The 20,884-nt window shown below is 33.5% G+C and overlaps 1 protein-coding gene across 11 annotated transcripts in view; it reads right to left on the bottom strand.

The window, feature by feature from the left end:
- Nucleotides 1-20,884, bottom strand: part of NBEA (neurobeachin) — a 685,885-nt gene that overhangs the window by 467,641 nt on the left and 197,360 nt on the right. For all 11 annotated transcript variants that reach the window (XM_043576682.1, XM_043576704.1, XM_043576721.1 and 8 more), the window contains 6 exons: nucleotides 13,367-13,448; nucleotides 12,257-12,380; nucleotides 11,229-11,421; nucleotides 8,411-9,427; nucleotides 6,439-6,656; nucleotides 3,753-3,906 (listed from right to left, as the gene is read on the bottom strand). In XM_043576682.1, the coding sequence (XP_043432617.1) occupies nucleotides 3,753-3,906; nucleotides 6,439-6,656; nucleotides 8,411-9,427; nucleotides 11,229-11,421; nucleotides 12,257-12,380; nucleotides 13,367-13,448 (1,788 nt within the window). The remainder of the gene's footprint in view (nucleotides 1-3,752; nucleotides 3,907-6,438; nucleotides 6,657-8,410; nucleotides 9,428-11,228; nucleotides 11,422-12,256; nucleotides 12,381-13,366; nucleotides 13,449-20,884) is intronic.

The following is a 20,884-nucleotide window of genomic DNA, read 5'->3' as shown; positions in this document are numbered from 1 at the left end:
TCGATGAAAATGAGAAGTTTCCATAGTTATCGTGACACCCATCTTTATGTGAGAAATGGGAAACACATATTCCTGAGTTGAACTTTGTATCATGATTTATTTCAATGGAGAATGACAAAGAAAACTTAGCATTAACCTGTTTTTAAAAAAGCTATCCTTCCTTGACTGAGGGAAAAAATTGTGCATGTTGGATGTTTATCTCTGTGTTTTTGTTCTGTTCCACTGAACTATGTCTTTCTAAGATACTACGCAGTCTTGGCTACTGTATTTAATATATAATGAGTCTTTCAAAATTGTTTTAACTATTCCATGTGAATTTTTTAAAAAAATAGTGTTTGTAAAAAAATAAGTAAAAAATAGTCTTTGTAAAAAATTGGTGGGATTTTGATAGTAACTGCGATACGTCTAAATACCAATTTGGGGACAAGTGTTACCCCTGTTACGCTGAGTCTCCAACCCATAAACATGGTATAGTCTCCATTTACTTAGACCATCTTTGATTGCTTTTACCTGTCTTTTATAGTTTTTAATGTAAAGGTAACATATATTTATTGTTATAGCTCATATTTGAGAGTACCTCATATTTGTGTATTTAAGTATCTCATATTTGTATATTTAATTTCTGTGTCCACATGTTCATTGTTAGTAGAAATAATTACAACTAGTGTTACTGTTGACCTTGGTAAAATAAAAAAAGAAGAATACTTAGCATTCTACTTACCCTCTCAAAATTAAATACAATTTTAACATTAGACACGTCAAAAGCTAGAAAAAATTAGTATGGCTGAGTGTGAAAATTATATATCTTCTAATAGAACATAAGGACCACAACATACAATGAAACTGCTCTAAAAATTAAACTTTAAAAAATATTGAGTAAGTCAAATTTAAATTCTTATTTAATAGAAAAGGGTGAGTTTATCTTAAGCTCTAATTACTGAATTTTCAATGGTCAGTAATAAAGTTTTCATACTGAAACATTATACTATGTTAAACTTATGAATTTTATGTAAGGATTATGCTCTAAGTCAGCAGTCAGTAAACTATGACACACAAGTAAATCTGTCCCACTGCCTTTTTTTATAAATAAATTTTTCTTGAGACAAACCCGTACCTATTCCTTTATATAACTTTATATAACTGTCTTTTGCACAACACTAGCAGAGTTGAGAAGTTGAGACAGATACCATATAGCTCACAAAACTGAAAATATTTATCATCTGACCCATAGAGAAAAAGTTTGCTAGCCACAGCCATCCACCATTATTCATATTTATTCATTCATTTATGCATATATGCATTTTAAAATCACACCAACCTAAACAAAATCATGAGATCACTTAAACACCAGTTTCAAATATTTCTCTCTTTATTTATCTAGGATTGAAATTAATTATAATTATAATGGCATCTACATAATAATGTTTCCCTTTGCTAATCTGTACACTGCCAATGTCTCCTTTCACTTATTCTTTCCAAAATTCTCTTTTGGAGTTTTATATTTAAATCTAAGCCAAAAACCTCCCTATCCAGTTCTAATTTTATTCTTCATTCAATCTCTTCTTTCCAAACTCTCCCCTTCTACTACATTACAATTTTTACCAGGAATATCACACAATCAAGTAAGAGAAAACAATACCCAGCAGTCAGCACCAATCAGAGTTCTAGCATCAAGTGAGAGAAAAGGTTCTGGATGGGTCTTTTAAGGAAGCAATTTATTCAAAGAACATAAAATCAGCTATGGTGTATAACCAGGCATAGGTACAATCAGTTAGTGGACCAAACTGACAGGAAGAGAAATAGACAATGAAGAAAAATTTCTACAATTGAATGACTTCCTAAATCTGTTATGAACAGTCTAAGCAATAAGCAGTTTCAAAGTGCAAAATATAGTGATCCAAACTACAAAGCTAATAATTTTGAAATTATTAATTTGAATTAATTTGAAATTATCAAAATGCCAATATCTTTATTATATATTCATTATAAAATAAAAACAGGCAAACTTCAAACCTATACAAATTTTAATACCTACTATTAATTTTATATAGAGATCATTTCCAGTTCTGCACAAAATTTTAAAATATTATAAAATGAATTTCAATACAACCTTTTAAAATTTCTTGACAAAAAAAATGACTGCTTAGAAAACATTAAAGAATTTTATATGATTTAAAAAAATGCCAGGAGAAAATACTGATTTATTCAGCTTTGAATGTGTAGAAGGGGAAAAAAAAACCTCTTCCTGCCTCAATATTAGAATGCATTTAGAAAATCATATATGACTCCCAATTTACCAGAATTTTGTATAAATCACCAGAGGAAATCAGAGATTAAAGAGAAGAGATGGTACATTAATCTCACAGGATATCCACATCCCTCACATGCCATCAATTATTTTTCTTCCTGGCTCCATTTCCTTGCTTACTTGCTAATTCAATTAAGGCTCTAATAATGATGAACTGTTCTGCACTCCCTCTTGAACTAGCCTGTTTGCCTTTGTAGACTTCTTGAATAAATTCATGAATGAAATCAAAGCGTATGTGCCTGTGAGGGGGCAGAGATGTTCAGGATACAAGCTTTTGCTGCCAATATTTAACTTTCAATGTTCCTTTGGGGGGGGGGGGGTGATGCTATTGACAAAACTACAGAGAGAAAAGGAATCACGTAGGAAAAGCTGGTTAATGATGAAATAAAGCCAGAGATTAATTTGGAAACACTGCCGTACCAAGTAAAAGACATCTTAACAACAACAAAAAACACGTTTCTCTGTGGAAAGAGCATACTTTTCCAGCTATGGATTAGTTTCCAATGTGGTGGCAGGAACACAGGCAATATGAGAGGCAGAGTTCTACATTCTTTCCTATGTGAGCAAGTAGCTATGGAATGTGGTTTTTTTAATAGAAATCAGAGATTTTTAACATTACAATTAAAATATGAAGTTAACACTGACCTATTATATTTTAAATATATATAATTAAATGCCTTTCAAACTTATTAATACATTTCAATGTTTTATATAGAATGAAAAACAGCTATATATAGTTTTAAATAAAATGCTGAACTAGTAGGTAAAGTTGAGATGCAAATGCTATTAGAGTCCATATGTCTATAAAAATTTTTTTGAGGTTTTTAAGGATTATGAAATTGTTCAGATAGTTTAAAAATGGTATGTTATTTATATTTTTTCTATCTGAGGTGCCTGAGTTTTAAATAAGAATTCATTAGTTTGGTTCCCTTTTGAAAGCAAATTTCTGGCTTCAAGATTACATCTCAGAGAACAGGAATATAAAACTCCCATATACAGTTTAAAATAATATTGTTTATAAATAATATTCCAATTAATTCACGTAAGATTCTGCATTACTAATAATGTTTTTTTCTAAATTTAGATTTATGACTCTACTTACTTACACAATAACCATGTATTTGTATTTAGAACTTCAAGAGTTACAGAATAAAAATTTTAAGTTTACTATATATTTGAAAAGATAGGCAGTATATAGAAAATAACGTTAAGTCACTTATAGTTATGGCTCTTCTTCAAATTACTCATCAAAATTGCCAGATTAGTATTTTCATAAACACACATAACTGAAATGCAACACTGATGAAAGAGAAAGAAAAGGGAAAAAGTTTCCTTAGGTGAACATGTCTTGTTAAAATCCTTATGTTTAGAGCAGAGAATACTGTGGACATGCTCTTGTCAGGTAATTATAAAATACACCACTAGATGGAAGCAAAGTACTTACAGTTGGTGATGTAGCAGCGGAGAGCAAAGGTAAAATTCCTCCACAAGCAATGATGATGTTGTCTACCATTTGGGAAATGAGGTGAATTGTGTTATGTACAAAAATAATATTTTCATTGCTATTGACAAAATCCATTACAGACTTTGTGGAATGGCTAAAATAGCACAAAAACAAAACACAAGTGAACACTTTCTTAGCTTAATGCTACTTGTAACATTTATAAAGTAAAAATTATTGAAGAGCTAGGCAAATTTAAAATGGAATTATTAGAAAAGAAAACAATTTATAATTGAGATACCATATTACAAAAACAACATTCATCTCGGCAGGGTTTCTTTGTATCCTAGTGTATTAATTCGTTACTGGGTTTCTGCTTTAAAAATACAGTACATTAACTAGATTCAAGACAAATTATATTAGGTCAATGAATTTAGCCTAAAAAGTATTTTCACAAAAGCTTGTTATTTTGTGTTGTAATAAGTTTTCCTTATTTACTATCCTTAGGTAATTTAGAACAATTGGATAGTTAACTCCAAGTTTACCTTTCAGGTAATTTCTGTTTGTTTTATCACCAGACTGGAGCCCCACCTATGACCAGCCATACTGAAAATGTGTACTGCTAGTCACAGAAGTGACATGATGGGGAAATATAAATGAATAAGTAAAAATTCAAGGACTTACTGAATTAAAAAAGGTAAAAGACCTTAAAGGTCATCAGTGCAGTTTCCCATACAAAACATGCAATGTAGATACCCAAAAACATACACTGCTTTAGTTTGATGTCTGTCAGGAATATGAACTGTTTTCTAATGGGAAAAAAAGAGGTTATTCCATAATTGATTTTAAGTCAATGATTCTCACTCATCAGAATTGTAAACTATCATCTACGATCTTTTAGATGTCAAGCTGTATGACCTGATCCTAAAAATAAGTGCTTTTAAAAAATTAAGTAAAATTCTGCTTGGGGAATTTTACGAGAGCACATGAAAACAGAAACATGTGGTATCTGTGTGTATGTTATGTATCCATCTTATGTTAAAGGAAGGGAAGTTGAGTACCACTCATTTGAGGACTACTAATATTATAATTAGGAAGTTACACTATGTATCTCCGTTGATGTCATGCTAACAGTAATGTGTTTCACTGTGTTCCAGTTTCCTTATTTATCACCCCCAGGTAATTTAGCATAGAACAACACTAACAATGGAAAGACCATTGTTTCTATCACATGAGTAGACTAAGGACAAACTGGTGAAATAAAATTAGAAGTAAAAGCTTTCTATAGCAGACATTGACTGTTCTCCATAATAGTTATTCCTTCTTCCCTGCTAACACAATCTAGATTTTGTTCTATTGTTGAGCTAGATCAAGTACAGGAAAGGTTGGCTTTACCTCAGCTATGAGGTTATTAACCAGTATTGCTTTATATAGGCCAGTCATTATAATCCCATTCCCTTTTGCTGGTGATTGCCTTCTGGCATGTGAGAGGTGAGAGGAAGATTTCCTGAGGGCTTCTTTTAGAAAAGAAGAAAGGAGGGTAAGGAGCATGACAGGGAAAAAGTAGCAGAGGAGGAGGAGGAGGAAGAGGAAGCAATAGAGGAGAAGAAAACGGGGAAAAGAAAAAAGAGGAAAGGGAAGAGGGAAAAAAGGGAGAGGAGGAAGAAGGGGATGAAGGACGAAGAAGAAGAGACCCTGCCTTCCAGTCTGGGCAAGTTTCCAATGTTTTAGTGGTGCTAGGAGCTGAATCAGCCACCTTGAATCTTAGAAGGAAAATTAGGAGAAGCAGAGAAGTCTCCTGGAGTCCAGAAAACATCACGCCATCGATTGTTTAAGTCAATGACAGTAGGGTACTCTGTTCCAGCCACCAACTTCCTAAATTATGCGCACGCACTCTTGTAACTGCTTAATTTGTCAAATATTTGCTATTAGAAAATCAACTGAAAGTGAAGCAGGGTAATTATTTAATTTATGCAGACTGTTTTCTTTAGGTGATTATATATGAACTGATACTAACGACTTCAAGGGCAAAGGCTCTAAAAACAGATGTCATAGGTGATTTTAAATTTTAACACTATGTTATAATTTTATTACCCAGAATAAAGTTAGTATATGGTATTAATTTTAACAGAAAAAGAACAAAAAATGTGGAAGCAGCTTTGAACCAAAATTTAACCTTTTTGTTGTTGTTAAATCCCTTTTATACATAGAATAGGCAATGCCAGGTTTCAAAATTTTACTTTTTAATTGTCCTAAGTTCTTGGATACCTGTTGATTTGAGCCCTAGGCTTTATAACCTTACCTTTATGAAAATACTCATGTTTCTATACAAAGTTTTAGTGTTAGGTTATTTTTTAAGTTTATTAATTTTGAGCGAGAAAGCGAGCGCAAGCGGGGAAGGGGCAAAGAGAGGGAGAGAGACAGACGGAGACAGAATCCCAAGCAGTCCCTACGTTGTCAGCAAGGAGCCTGATGTTGTGGGGCTGAATCCTACTGGGAGATCATGACCTGAGCTGATATTAAGAGTTGGACACTTAGCCAACTGAGCCACCCCCAGGTGTCCCATGTTGGATTATTTTTAATAAGTTCAATTTGTGAGATTTCCAATGATATAATTCACTATGGATCAGTAATTTAAAATAGTCATTTTCTTAAGTGAAAGTTGTCTTAAGAAAAGAAATATTTCTACCTCCTCCAAACATGTACATCTGTTTCTAATGCAAACAGTAAATCGGTGAGAAGTCGCTGGTGCATTGGAGACCATTTAAACTCAGGAATACGAAACATTGTGGTGCGTGGACCTGGGCTGAACTGGCGCCTCTGTTCCTCAGTCATTGGCATGCCTCGAAATCCTAGGTCAACTCGGAGGTCTCTGTCTTGTTGTGTAATAGACCGACCCTGAACAGCCTAGAGAAAGAAAAGGTGAACTTCTGTAGACTGCCAAAGAAATTCATGATTTCAAAAAGAAAACAGTAAGTATAGTCAAGTGAGCGAGGAGAGCTCCTGCATGTAACTTTGATAGGTTATCTATTTTACACATATTATTCATCTGGTGATTCCATAGACAGAAACCTTTTTGAGCTGAAGAGGCTACTATTATTACTTTTATTTTTCTGTTTCAAAAACCAGGCAAGGACATCAAATACCTCAAGTCTAACACCAGGGTTCACGTTGAAAACCAAGTCCTCTTTACCCTTGTTTATGGAGTCTTCATATTAGATACATGTGTCCCTTACAAAAGTGAGCATATAATTAAAATTGAAGTATACGGGATATACGTCATCAACTAACTATACTTAGAAACACAAGATTAAAAAATATTACTTGAACAGATTGAAATTAACTCAAAAGTCTATTTTACTCACAATACTTCAATTTCAAAAAATAGTACATTTATTTGACAAGTTAGAAAACCAGAAAAATACCTACAACCTCTGAAAACCAGGCAAGCCTAGTGATTATTATGCTCAATAAACAACGCACTATGCTTTCCTTTCATTTAAATCTTCACCTAACTCAATATCCCCACTCCCTTCCAATTACCATGGTTGTACAACCGCCACAAAAATAGAAGCTGGCAGTTAACAGAGAAAAAATAAAAATAGCTTTCCCACACACAGAATACATGTTTTGTTTGTTTGTTGTGGTTTCTTCCCCACACGGAATATGTAAGGATTGTTATTAGAGTACAAAGACACCAGAAAGGTATGGTTTACTCTTTATAATACAATTCTAATGGAAACATGTTAACTTTATCTTTGATGATATGAAACAGTGAGTGGAAAACCCAGAGAACAACCAAAAACCCAAATCACTAATGGTAAAAGTATTCTTCAATTCTTAATCATAAGGTAATTTAGCCTGGAAAATAAGGAAGTGGTCTTAAAACTCAAAGCTCCACAATTAAAATTCATATCAGAAAACATCATCTATTTTTAGCTTTACTCTGGTGAGGCCAGAAATGCAGCACTAACACTTCCTCACCACTAGGCCTAAGAATCTTTAATTTTCTCATAACCACGACTCTTAGCCACATTGTTGTAAAGAAAATTTTCACTGCTAATAAGTCCAAATTTTCTCAGCCATACTACCTACCTCACAGGGTGGTTGTGAGGATTAAATCTGAAAACATATAGCACAGTGCCTGGAACATAGTAGGCACCTGATAAATAACAGTTCCCTTTTCCCTTCCCTTTCATTTCATTTATCAGTTCAATCTGGGCTCCAAGTCCTCTTTGCTATAATCCACAGAACAGGGTTGGGCCTGAAGCTTAAAAGGTTAAAATTAATCAAGTATTCAGAATGAAGATCTTGAGTACAAAATGTGTAAATTTAGTCACAGAGTCACAAAATAGGGGAACGGGTAGAGCCCTTCCAGGTCATATTTTAATCTGGTACAAACACTTGTACTGTATAAGGAAATTCAGGCCCAGAGAGGCCCAACAAAGGTACACAGACACAATGTGGTGGAGTTGGAAATATAATTCAGATATTTTAAATTTCTTTTGTATATATACTACCATAACACGTGATTCCCAAAGTTCCTATAATGCCATAATTAAGTACAAACATGATGTAACTGTTCGGAAATTACTCTGCCGTAGTGCTAACAACTCAGGATCTGTCCAATGCATTTTTAGAACTCACGTAGGATAACTCACTTGCGTTGTAGCAGTGGTCTGGATTTTTCGAATTTCCTTTCCTGATTCTTTGCCATCGTCAGATCTCTCAGTATCTGAAATTATACTTCCTGCATCAATATTTGGTACAATTTTGCTACCAGATGACTCAGTTTCCAGAGTGGTAGCAGTCATTTCAGCATACTCTAACCCTTTAGAGGATGATGCTAAGTCTCTTTCAGAAATACTGCTCATTCCATCAGATGTTGTATGGATTTTGAACTCTTTTTCTTCTATGATACTTGATGTACAATTTAAGTCTACACTACCAGTCATATGAGCAAGCAATCCAAGGTCATCACTAACACCAAGATGTACTTGTGTGTCCTGAATATTTGGAATAATGTGATTGCTAGAAAGTTCAGGAAGAAGTTTCTCCTCCTGTTTAGGTATTTTATCGAAGAGAAATGACGTACTACTATTCGGAAGTTCATCCTTCTCATCTGCTAGTGTTATCAATGGACCATTATCCTTTTCTTCATTTTTTTTAATGATACCAACACTTCCATGTACATTGTTCTGGAGTTTCTCAACAGCAGCACTATATACATTATCCAATAAAGATTCAACCTCCACAAGGGCACCATTCTCTCCACCTACTAACGTCTCCGGTGATAAATCCATATCATCAAGCTTTACTTCGGTGGCTTCTACTTTCTCTGCTTTTATATCAACCAAAAGATCATGCACTTCCACATGCACACCACCTCCCGGTCTATCTGAATTTCCAAGAATACCATCTGACACTTTTGTCGACATGAGCAAGTCTCTAGTGTCTGTGCTGACAGGATAATCTGTCTCACTTTCCGGGCTCTGGCTTTGTGAGAGATCTTCCATCTCTCGGATTTCCATTCCACCCTTCGCTCCTGTTGTCTGTGACGAAAGACCAGAGATGGTGCTCACATTCCCTTTTTTCCCCTTTTTAATGTTTTCCTCCTCTTGTCTCTGATATTCTTCATACATTTTGGCTAAGTATTCTTTATGTGCTTCGTAAGTGACCTTAGGAATAAGCAAAGAAAACATTAAGGCATTTCATATACATACCAAGGAGAAAAAAATACAAGTAAAGTTATGTTAATAGAGAAAATGGTATCAAAATTATGATTTCAAATGTAGCACATATTAATCTTAAGATAAGTTTCATTAAGTAATTGGAAGTAATCGTCAAAAATAGTTACATATGACTTATTTTATATACGTGTGTGTGTGTGTGTGTGTGTGTGTATGTGTGTGTGTGTGTTATATATACAATGTCCAAAAACAGTTAAGTAAACTAGCAACATTAAAGTTTTAAGTGAAGTAATCTTTTCTTTTAGGTTGAGTATTTCAATGTTACTCTAACCTAATATGCCAGTTGAATTCCTACATATTTGAGTTCAGCTAACACAGAAAATTGGCTAATAATATATATAATATCCAAAGTATTACCATATCAGTTTTCACCATCTATTATTCATGTGTGCCTACTTCCAATTGAGATTTTTAAAAATCACACATATCTATAAATATGTACATTTTTAAACTGTTAAAACATCACAAATTTATCTTTATATAGACTAATGGGTTACTTTACATGGCTTGTTTAAGAATAATTATGAAATATATTTTTTCATAAAACATTAAATGTTTTTCTTATCAAGCAGTATTTTAAAATTTGTTAATGATAAAAGGTGCCAATACATTATAAAATGTAAGTTTTAACAGAAATAAAAGCTCTTCTAAAATTGAAAATAATAAAGTTCAAAATCTTTCCTTATAGGCACATATGATATTGACCTAAATGACAACAGGATTTTAGGTTGAGAGGGATCTTCCTTTGGAGATTATGTTGATACAAAAATTCCTTTATTTTACACAAGAGGAAATCAAGCCCTAAAAGTGGAAGCTGGCAAAGTATAGCCCATGAATCAAACGTGCTTATCACCTGTTTTAGTAAGTAAAGTTATACAAGAACACAGCCATGTTCATTTTTTACACATTTCCTATGGCTATTTTCACACCACATGGCAGAGTTAAATAGCTGCTTCAGAGGCTGGCTGTACAGCCCCCAAGACCTAAAATATTTACTATCTGTACAGGTTAAAAAAAACATTAAAAAGAACATTTTTCTAACCCCCGCACAAAAGGACTATACAAATTTCCTGAAGTCACAAAACTGAATTGTGGCACAGACTGGATTAAAAGCCAAACTTCTGACACCCACGCTTTTTCTAGGACACCACATAATGAGAAATCTTGACTCCGATTTTTCCAGAATCTAATGTGTACATAAATGTGCATGTTAACTCACTACTTTCTCTCACCAAAGATCAGGTAACATTTAAAATACAGATATATAGATTCTTAGAATGAAAAAGGAAAGATAATGCAATTAAAAATGCCACTAAACTTAAACCCTTATTCATGATTCACTTGGAAATAAAGGCAATTTCTCATTACTTTTCAGAAAGTATTTTTCAGCATGTATTTCATGAAATATTCTTTTAAGAACCAGTAGGTATGTTTAAGGTAAAAGAACTATTGGCTTAGACTCGAGCTATAAAACGTATGTGGGGTTACGTCTGGGGTCTAAAATCCCTGGTTCATAAACATGGGGTTTCAATGAAATGATCTATAAAATATTTCAAGCTCTAACAGTGTTACAGAATAGAGAGAAAATAAAACCAAAAACAGTAAAGAAAGTGGAGATAAAGGAATCGGCCATAATGTAAAATGCCCACAAGATGGCACCAGATGCGTGTTTATAGCCATTGAATCCACAGCTGAAACCCTGATGATCTAAAGTGCTACATCTCCTTACCTTGGAATGAGCTATTGAGAGTGTATCAACCCAGACTCTCCATCCTCCCCATTCATATTTTATTGCATGATACAACAGAATCCGGAAGATATTGTAGACCATCTCGGTAATCTTCTGTTCCTCAGAATTTTTAGGATTGATATAGCCAAGAGAAAACATCCAATCCTGCCACACTGAACACTGCAATAAGCATCTAGTGGGTTAAAAACAAACAAACAAAAAAAAAATCCCACCTCATTAAAAATACCTGAATTATATTAGAATTTACTATTTTTAAATTTAGATAAAGAGTGAAAATATGATCTGACCTAGGTAAAGCAAGATGCACAGTCATTCTGCACATTCTATATTCTATACCTGGAATGATTTTCTCCCATTTTTCTACCTGGAAAAATCCAAATTATCATTTCAAATTGGTTTCCTAACTCTCCCAGTCAGATTTAGTTATCGTTTCTCTACTTCCTCATCACCTGTAGCACTCACAACGCACTTAACACATTACATATTAATCACTCGTTTCTTGTTATCTTCCCCCATTAAATTGTGCCAAGACTGAACACGGAGACAATCTGTGTCCAGCACAGTGCTTGATACATACCAGACATTCAATACATATTTGTTGAAGACTCAGGAAGCACCCACAGCCTTAGACTGTACCCCAGGTCTTAACTAACTTAAAAATGCACCACAATAATCAGTTATCGGACAGAAACTGAGAAAAGCAGAGATGAATATGAGCAACTCCAACACAATTACAACACACAGGTATCACCAGAAGGAATGGTGCATCTTAAATATGTGTACTCATATCCACAATTAAAATATAATGCCCACATGATCAAATAAAAATATAAAAGTAAGTATAATGAATGTACATTAGATCAAAGAAACATAAAATGCCTTTTCGGAGAATTACAAGTATTTAGCGACATGGGAAAGTTTTGAAAAACTTTTTGAAAGAGACTAAAAATAAAGGAGAGAAAATAATTACGGAATAAAGCTTTGTTATAGTAATTGAAATTGCTTACCTTCTATTTTCACGACTGTTACTGAAAAGTTTTATCATGTCAGATAAAAATAAACGACGAACTTCCATCAGTTCGGCACTTGGTGTAGAGTTTTTTAACAAAGTTGCCACCACCTTAAGAATCACTGTGAATACGCACACAAAAAAGTCAAGATTTACAACTGCATATCTTCCACTCAAAAACCTTTACTCATTTTCAGCTTAGCCCTATGGTAGGTGAGTTAGAAGTATTATGAACTATGGTAAACACCATAATGATTAAGGTGGTTAGGAAAAGTTTCGATTTAGTTTCACATGTTATCATGTCATTACTGCATTAACATAAAGAACTGCCATTTGGATAGCTAAAGAAAATAAATAAAAAGAAGAAATAACAAGTGTTGGTGAGGATGTGGAGAAAAGGGAACTCTCCTGCACTGTTGGTAAGAATGTAATTTGGTGCAGCCACTGTGAAAAACAGTATGAAGGGTCTTCAATAATTAAAAATAGAATTACCATTATGATTCAGTAATTCCACTACTGGGTATTGACCCAAAGCAAACAAAAAACTAAATCTAAAAGATATATGCACCTCTATGTTCAGTGCAACATAATTTATAATAGCCAAGATATGGACACAACCTAAGTGTCCATTGGCAGCTAAACAGCTCAAGAAGATGTGGTATTTACACACACTAGGATATTAGTTGTAAAATGAGATCTTGCCTTTTGCAACAATATGCATGGACCTAGAGAGTACTATGCTAAGAGAAATAAGTTAGAGGGAGAAAGTCAAATACCATATGATTTGACTTACATGTGGAATCTAAACAAACAAACAAACAAACAAACCAAAAAACCCCACAAATACACTCAGAACTAGAGAACTGCTGGTTGTCAAATGAGAGGGAGGTAGGGAAATGGGCAAACAAAACAGGTGAAAGGAATTAAGAATTACATACTTCCAGTTACACAGTAGATAAGTCACAGGGTTATATATATATATATATATATATATATATATATATATGTATATATATATATATATATATATATATATATATATCCTATGCTGTAGGTATAGCATATATATATATATTTTTTTTTCTTTTTTAAATTGCTATTTGCTCACTTGGATTCTGGATTTTCACTGTAGAATCTGGCTCTGGATGTGGTTTGTGTACAACTTGAGTACATACTTGCTCTGTCAAGATCTGAAAGATGAAGAATTTGAATTTCATTTAATAAATAATTTAAATCATAATTTAAAAATATAGATATACAAAGAATGCAAAAAATGTCAATTCTGTCAAAATCAAATGAAACTCTCTTCTAAGGGTCCTCTAGTCATTCTGAAACTTCTAAACTCTTTAATTCTTCAGTTTTCAAATTTTGTTTATTATGGATAAAGACAAAAACAAACCAGTATTGACAGAAGGAAAGATTAATTAGGAAATCCAAGAATTACTCTGTTTGAAATACCCTTACACTGTACATCCTTAGCAAACTTATGGTGTATAAACATTTGACTCTTATGTCATTAATTTTTAAAAACTTAGAAAGTAAGGCAATAAAAAAAATAATGTCTGAGCTTAGGTCTCAACTTCAAAATGAAGTGTGATAAAGGAAAAGTCTTCATTAGAAATGTGGCTCTTTGTCATTTACTAATGAATTTTTCTTTAAACTTATTTTTTCAAATAACAAAAAAAAAATGACAAGAAATTAACCAAATAAAGAAAAAAAACAGAATTCTAAAACATTTTCTAATTTTTTCCACTAAAATTTAGCAGTCTTTATGAGTGTTGGATTCTTACACATCTTTTTCACTGTTATATTCCTAGCAATCAGCACAATGCCTGACACACTGCCAATATTCAAACATTTGTTAAATTTAAGAATAGATAACTGAATTATATATAAATAATGGACATATGGCTGTTCACTGTATTTTAGGCTTTAGCCTGTGTATACCTATTCTTGCATGAGTATAGTCCAATGAGACTATACTTAATAAGAATATAATTTTATATTAGTGATTTTATTTCCTGTTTAAATTAATATGCTAAGTTCTGAATGAAACGTTCAGTTCAGCCTACAGTAAGGTACATTATCTATGGAGAAACCATAAAAGTAAGTTGAGAGCCTAGTTGTACTTAGCCATTATTATGAAAGTTGAGGATGGGGAAAGGGAATTAATTACAAGCCAGAAATGATCCCTTCTGATTAGAAAAAGACCATGATATCCAGTATAGGCACTTTTCTGACCTTCTTCTCAGAAATCAGAAAGAAGAAGAAAAAGGAGATAAAGATAGAAAACTGACTTATGTATATTAGGAATGTTTATCAAAAAGGTATTGCCTTGAAATTAAAACTAACCTACCGTCACTAAAATGATAAATACAGGGTTTAAGAACCTCTCTCCTTCACGCCTATAATTGTGTTTAAACCAAACACTTTGTTGTTGAAACTGAACAGTGCCTCAGGATTTTCTGAACACTGCACTACAGACATGCACTACTAATCAGAAGGAGCAGACACATGGGACAAAAATTTCTTTGCAAATCCTAGGAATTTGAAAATACCAAAGAACATTCAGTGGTTTTGTATGCATACAAGAAGTTTTCACACCAGTCTGCCCAAAAAAAGCCCTGGTGTGACCCTACAGCCCAGTGGACCACATCCCTAAAATTCTGGTTACAAACAGATTAAAAATAACTGTAGACAAGCTTGGGAAAGATCAGGCCACACTCTTCCATGATGAAGATTAGTTAAAACCGTCTCACCCCAAAAATAAGAAACCTCATTGCAAAGAAAATAATATTTATCCCCAAAAATCTACAATTTTATATTGTCCTTTTTAAGTCTGTATTTAATCTTCTAACGATGAGGAAAATAATGGTCTTGCTTACCTAATAAACTTGCTAGGAAGATCAAAGAAGGCTCTATATGTGAAAGTGTTTTGAAAACTATAACATATTCAAGTATGAGTTTAATTACAAAAACATATTTAGAAACTCAACCCAGCATGTACTTATTAAGAACCATTTATGTGCCCACACTCTGCTACATAGTTGGAATGAGAAACATAGATGCTAGGTGGAACTATTATTTCAAGAATCAATTAATTGTCGAGACAGGCATAAATACATGTTCCTTTTTTTTAATGTTCATTTATTTTTGATAGACAGAACACAAGGGGCAGGGGGTGGGGGAGAAGAGAGAGTGGGAAACACAAAAATCTGAGGCAGACTCCAGGCTCTGAGCTGTCAGCACAGAGCCCAACGCAGAGCTCGAACCCACGAACCATGAGATATGACCTGAGTTGAAGTCAGAAGCTTAACCAACTGAGCCACCCAAGCACCCCAAGAACCTATATGAGTTTTTAAAAGAGGGAGGGAAATAAGGAGATATAAATAAGGAGAGATGAATATAGATATAAACATTGTAATGAAAGGACATGACTCAAGATGGGCCATGAGAGTTTGACTTGTATTGATTACAGATACACATAGGAAGCTAATCCCAGCCCCTACAAAACCAAAATTGTAGGAAGGGTTCAGAGCCAGATACGGACATGAAATCCAATATGTATTAAGCCTTAGAGCACATCTCAATTCATAGCCACATTTTAAGAATTCCATAGCCACCTGTGACTAGTGGCTAATCATTTTGGACAGGGCTGAGGAACAATAATGAATTATAAGCATGGAAGTAACTTGATAAATATGTATTTAGATACACAGATCTGAGCCTAGCATTATACATTTAAATTCTATTTTATAAATGGAATTATCTCACAACTCATGGGCCACAGAAAGAGTTTAGGCTTAAGCAGGAGCTGTTAAAGCTTCCTCTCTGACCTACGCACTCCCAGCTTCATCATGTATAAATCATTTTAGATAGTAGGTTCAATTTCTAAGACAAAAGTAGTACTAGGCTATTTCTTGAAATGGCAAACTATTGACCCCACCGTTACACCCAATTGCCACTGTAAGTATCTGGGGTCAGAGAATCTTCGTATCTTTATAATTTGAACAAGCTGTATTACTTTTTTCACTTAGTTTCTTTATCTGTGAAAAGAATATTTGAACAAGATATTTAACATACTGTTCACCTATGAGAGTCTATAATTTTGAGAAAAGGGTTTCATTACTAGATATTTATAAGTTTTAAGCATGCTACCACCTTGTAAAAATTTTGTGTTCAGAAACTGTTATACCCTAACAGAAAAAGATAAAGTAACCAAAATACATATATACACATTTTTATTTAAACAAAACAAAACAAAACAAAACTTGTGATGAGCACTGGGTGCATGAATCACTAAATTCTACTCTTGAAACTAGTATTACACTGTATGTTAACTAAATGGAATTTAAATAAAAACTTGAAACTAAAAAAAAAAAATCAGTTCATTATTTCTGTAAGACATTGAGCTCTTCAGATGAGAAGTTCCCACACTTGGCTGCCTCTCTCTACATTAATATTTAAAACTGAATTATAGGAACAATATTTAAAGAGAAATAGTAAACCCCAACCTATGAGGTAAAATTAATATCCCAATACTTAATACAGTAAATAATCAGATAGTGTTGTTAAGATCTATATCAAACAGAACAATCTAGTTTTGTGCTTACAAGACATTTTAAAATCTACCAAATTATATTTTTAAGTATGTTTGAGAGTCCTAACAAGTATTAAGAAAATATAATTACCCATAATTTAGAGATGGAATAAAAAAGCAAAAATAAAGCAAATCAACTTAAGATACAAATTTTGCAAATAATGTAATTCTCAAAAAGTATTCATATAAAAATAATTTTGAGTTATTTCAAAGAGGAGTTCAGTAAAGCCAACTTACTTCTTAGCATAGGACCTATAAGAATAAATTCAGCTCAGAAAACTACGAGACAGGGATATTTCCTTAATAATTTTTAAAAATTTTCAGAACTGAGATAGATCTTTACATCTTTTATACAATGGTATCTGCTATATCTTGCCAAAAGGTCTTAGTTACTTTGTCCTTTAATATTTGTTATTTATTCTATTATAGGCATTACCAGACTTAGAATTTTTTTTAAAAGAGAGATTTCTTTGTTTTTTTAAGTTTATTTATTTATTTTTTGAGAGAGAGAGAAAGTGAGCACAAGCGGGGGGGGGGGGGGCAGAGAAAGAGGGGGACAGAGGATTTGAAGTGGGCTCTGTGCTGACAGCAGAGAGCCCGATGTGAGTGAGGCTCGAACTCGTGAACTGTATCATGACCTGAGCCAAAGTCTGACAGTTAACCAACTGACCCACCCAGGTGCCCCAGATTTAGAATTTTAAAGATGACAGTGGCATAGTCCTTATCTTAACTGGCCTTCCAAAAACTTTAAAAAAAAACTCATATGCTAAAATATCATTACCAAGATCATAGGCTTCACAAAGTTCTTGATTATTTCTGTGCTTCATTTTATACTTTACTACAGTTGTAGTGATATTGATTTTGATACACTGTTTGGGGTGAAGTTAATTTCCCCAAACCAAAATGGAAATGAAGGTAAAAGAGCTTTCAAACTGAAGATTATCAACCAAATCATTCTTGCCAGGGATGTAGGCCCTGTTCGATGCTTACTCACAAGGATAATCAAACTCAAGCTGCAGGTTTTGAGGCTGAGTTTTCCGGTTACAGTTAAATTTCACTTACTGTGTTAATGAGAATTAAGTTCAAACCTGTCACATGAATTTTAATTTTCTGTGACCTGATGCTACCTTCCAAAACGGTACATACAGTCTTTTAACTTTGGTAATCTAGAATTAGTCATCCACCATCCTGCAGTCTAATAACATAATATGGCTTGTTAGTGGTACTAAAGCTTATGCTAAGACCCCTTCTACTTTTTTATGGGATCAACAGTGCAACCCAATCATATCATAACCATCTTTCTTTTTTGGCTTTTTGTATACTTATGTTAAGTTTTTCTTTTTTCGAGTATAATGAACTTAGTCCATCTTTCCAATTAACCATGATTATTATTCTACTTTAAAAGCAGGGGCGCCTGGGTGGCTCAGTTGGTTAAGCGTCCGACTTCGGCTCAGGTCATGATCTCGCGGTCCGTGAGTTCGAGCCCCGCGTCGGGCTCTGTGCTGACAGCTCAGAGCCTGGAGCCTGTTTCAGATTCTGTGTCTCCCTCTCTCTGACCCTCCCCCATTCATGCTCTGTCTCTCTCTGTCTCAAAAATAAATAAATGTTAAAAAAAAAATTAAAAAAAAATAATAAAAAAAATAAAAGCATATATTACAGTCAAATTGGTCAGAGACCTTGTAAGTTAGTTCCTTTATCTGCAACATCCAATATCCAATATCAGAAGATCTAAACTTATCCATACTTTCTCCACTTAAGACACGGAATCAGCAACAACTTGGCTTTTTTACTGTAGAATATCATTAGAGATTAAAATCTGGATACTAAGGGAGTGCATATGAGTATAGATGGTAGGTAAAAATAGTGCTGCATTTGCTATTGAGCCACTTTTCAAGAAAACTAATAGAAATACATATGTTCTTACTTTAAGGTTAAGTACCTAATGATTTTTCAAATTCAACATAATATATTATTATGCTACATTCTTATTTTAATATAAGGTTTCACTAACTACAAAGACATTCTACTCTTTTGACACTAATTGGTTAAAACAAGCAGGGGGTTTGAAATTCATGTAGGCAAAAAATGATTTAAAAAACATGTACAGACATCATCAACCAGAGAAGGATTAGTCTAAAAAAACCAAGATAGAAACACAAATAGAAAGAGCTCTAATATGATATTGTAGCACAGTTTTGATTCAGAGGACTTTCATGTTGTCCACCAAAGGCAGATTCTGACATGTTTTACCTTATGTACATACATTATGGAATCTGCCTATCTTATGACCATTTATTATTAATGGTGAGACACAGAAAAAAAACTGTTTAACCTGTGATTCTGTTTGTTTAAAAAGGCAACAACAACAACAAAAATCTAGTTTCATAGGGTTGTTGTAAGACTCTGAGATAATGTACGAAAAGTACTTATACCAAAGTGACTGTCACAGGAAATACACCCTCCAAAACAGTTACTATTATTAGGGAAATATAATATCAGAATCAAGATGATTTGTATACGGTAGGCTTTTCTATTATTAATGCTTATTCAGTTTTATAGGTCAAATATTGGAGCAATACTAAAAAAAAAAAAAAACCACTACGGTAATACCCAGTGTTCTGGACGATAAGCATTTACAAATCATGTAATTAGATGAATGAATAACACAAAGTTGTAATATTAGGCTTAAAAATGAAAGAAACAGAGCAAAGTTTTTTAATTTACTCTTAAATTTAATGATGATAAGACAAAACGGAAAAAAAAGATGAAATAAAACAGCTGAAAGTAATGTTACAGACCTGAGGCCAAAATACTATCCAGGATACCATCTGCTTTTGTAAACAGATATAAAATAAAACAGATACAATACAGTTTTATTGTCCAGCGCACCCATTTGTCTCACAGTGTCTACAACTGCTTCTGAGCCACAACTGCAGAGCTGAGTAGTCCCACAGACACCATAAAGCCTGCTGCTAGAGACTGAATGTTTGTGTCCCCACTAATTCTCATCTTGCAAACCAATCCCCGGTGTCATGGTATTAAGAGGTGTGGAGCCTTTTAGAAGGTGTTTAGGGCTTGGGAACCCTCATGAAGGTCAGACTATGACCCTTTATAAAAGAAATCTAAGAACTCCCTTGACACTACTGCCATGGGAGAACACAGTGAAAAGATGGTTTATAAACCATGGAGTGAGTCCTCACCAAACACCAAATCCGCCAGTGCCTGGATATTGGACTTGCCGGCCTCCCAAACCGTGAGATACAAATTTCCGTTGTTTATAAGCCACCTGGTCTGTGGTATTCTGTTACAGCAGTCTAGACAAACTAAGACTACCACAAAGCCTATAAATATCTAGCATCTGGCCCTTTACCAGAAAACTTTGCCCTTCCAACTATGATGAACATTTTATAATAAAAATATTTGCAGTATGTTGTTAAGTGCAAAAAGGAGAACCCAAAGCTATGGGGAGGATGATATTTCATGAGTTTTTTGTATGTGTGTCTGTATGTGTATGTGAGCTGACAAAAAAACTTTATATATAATTCAGTACTGATGGAGACACCAGAAGTAAATTTTTTTTGGTGTTTTTCTGTATTTTCCAAAACTCTATAATGAATGCATATTAATTCTGATATCAGATTAAAATGTACTTTTTAATAAAAATGACAAAAGAGTGGAGAGATATTTCTCTGTTACAGCAGAGAGAGAATTTTATCTTTGTAGCAAAATTTTTACAGAAAGGTAGATAGAAAACTATTTTAGGATTTGTGGGTCATATGGTCTCTCACAACTCAACCTTGTCATTATGGTTTGAAATCACTCATAGACTAAGTGAATAAACGTGACTACCTTCCAATAAAACTTTATTTACAAGTATGAAATTTGAATTTCATAAAATTATACATCACAAAATATTCTTCTTTTATTCTGGTCATTTAAAAATGTAAAAACTATCCTCTACTTGTGGGCCACCCAAAACTAGAATTGAGATATACTGTGCCATTAAGAATTTTAGCATTTGCCCTC

This window comes from Prionailurus bengalensis, chromosome A1, assembly GCF_016509475.1.
Source record: "Prionailurus bengalensis isolate Pbe53 chromosome A1, Fcat_Pben_1.1_paternal_pri, whole genome shotgun sequence".
Taxonomy (NCBI): Eukaryota; Metazoa; Chordata; class Mammalia; order Carnivora; family Felidae; genus Prionailurus; species Prionailurus bengalensis.
Note: the sequence above shows the minus strand (reverse complement) of the source record. Positions and strands in the feature narration are given on the sequence as shown.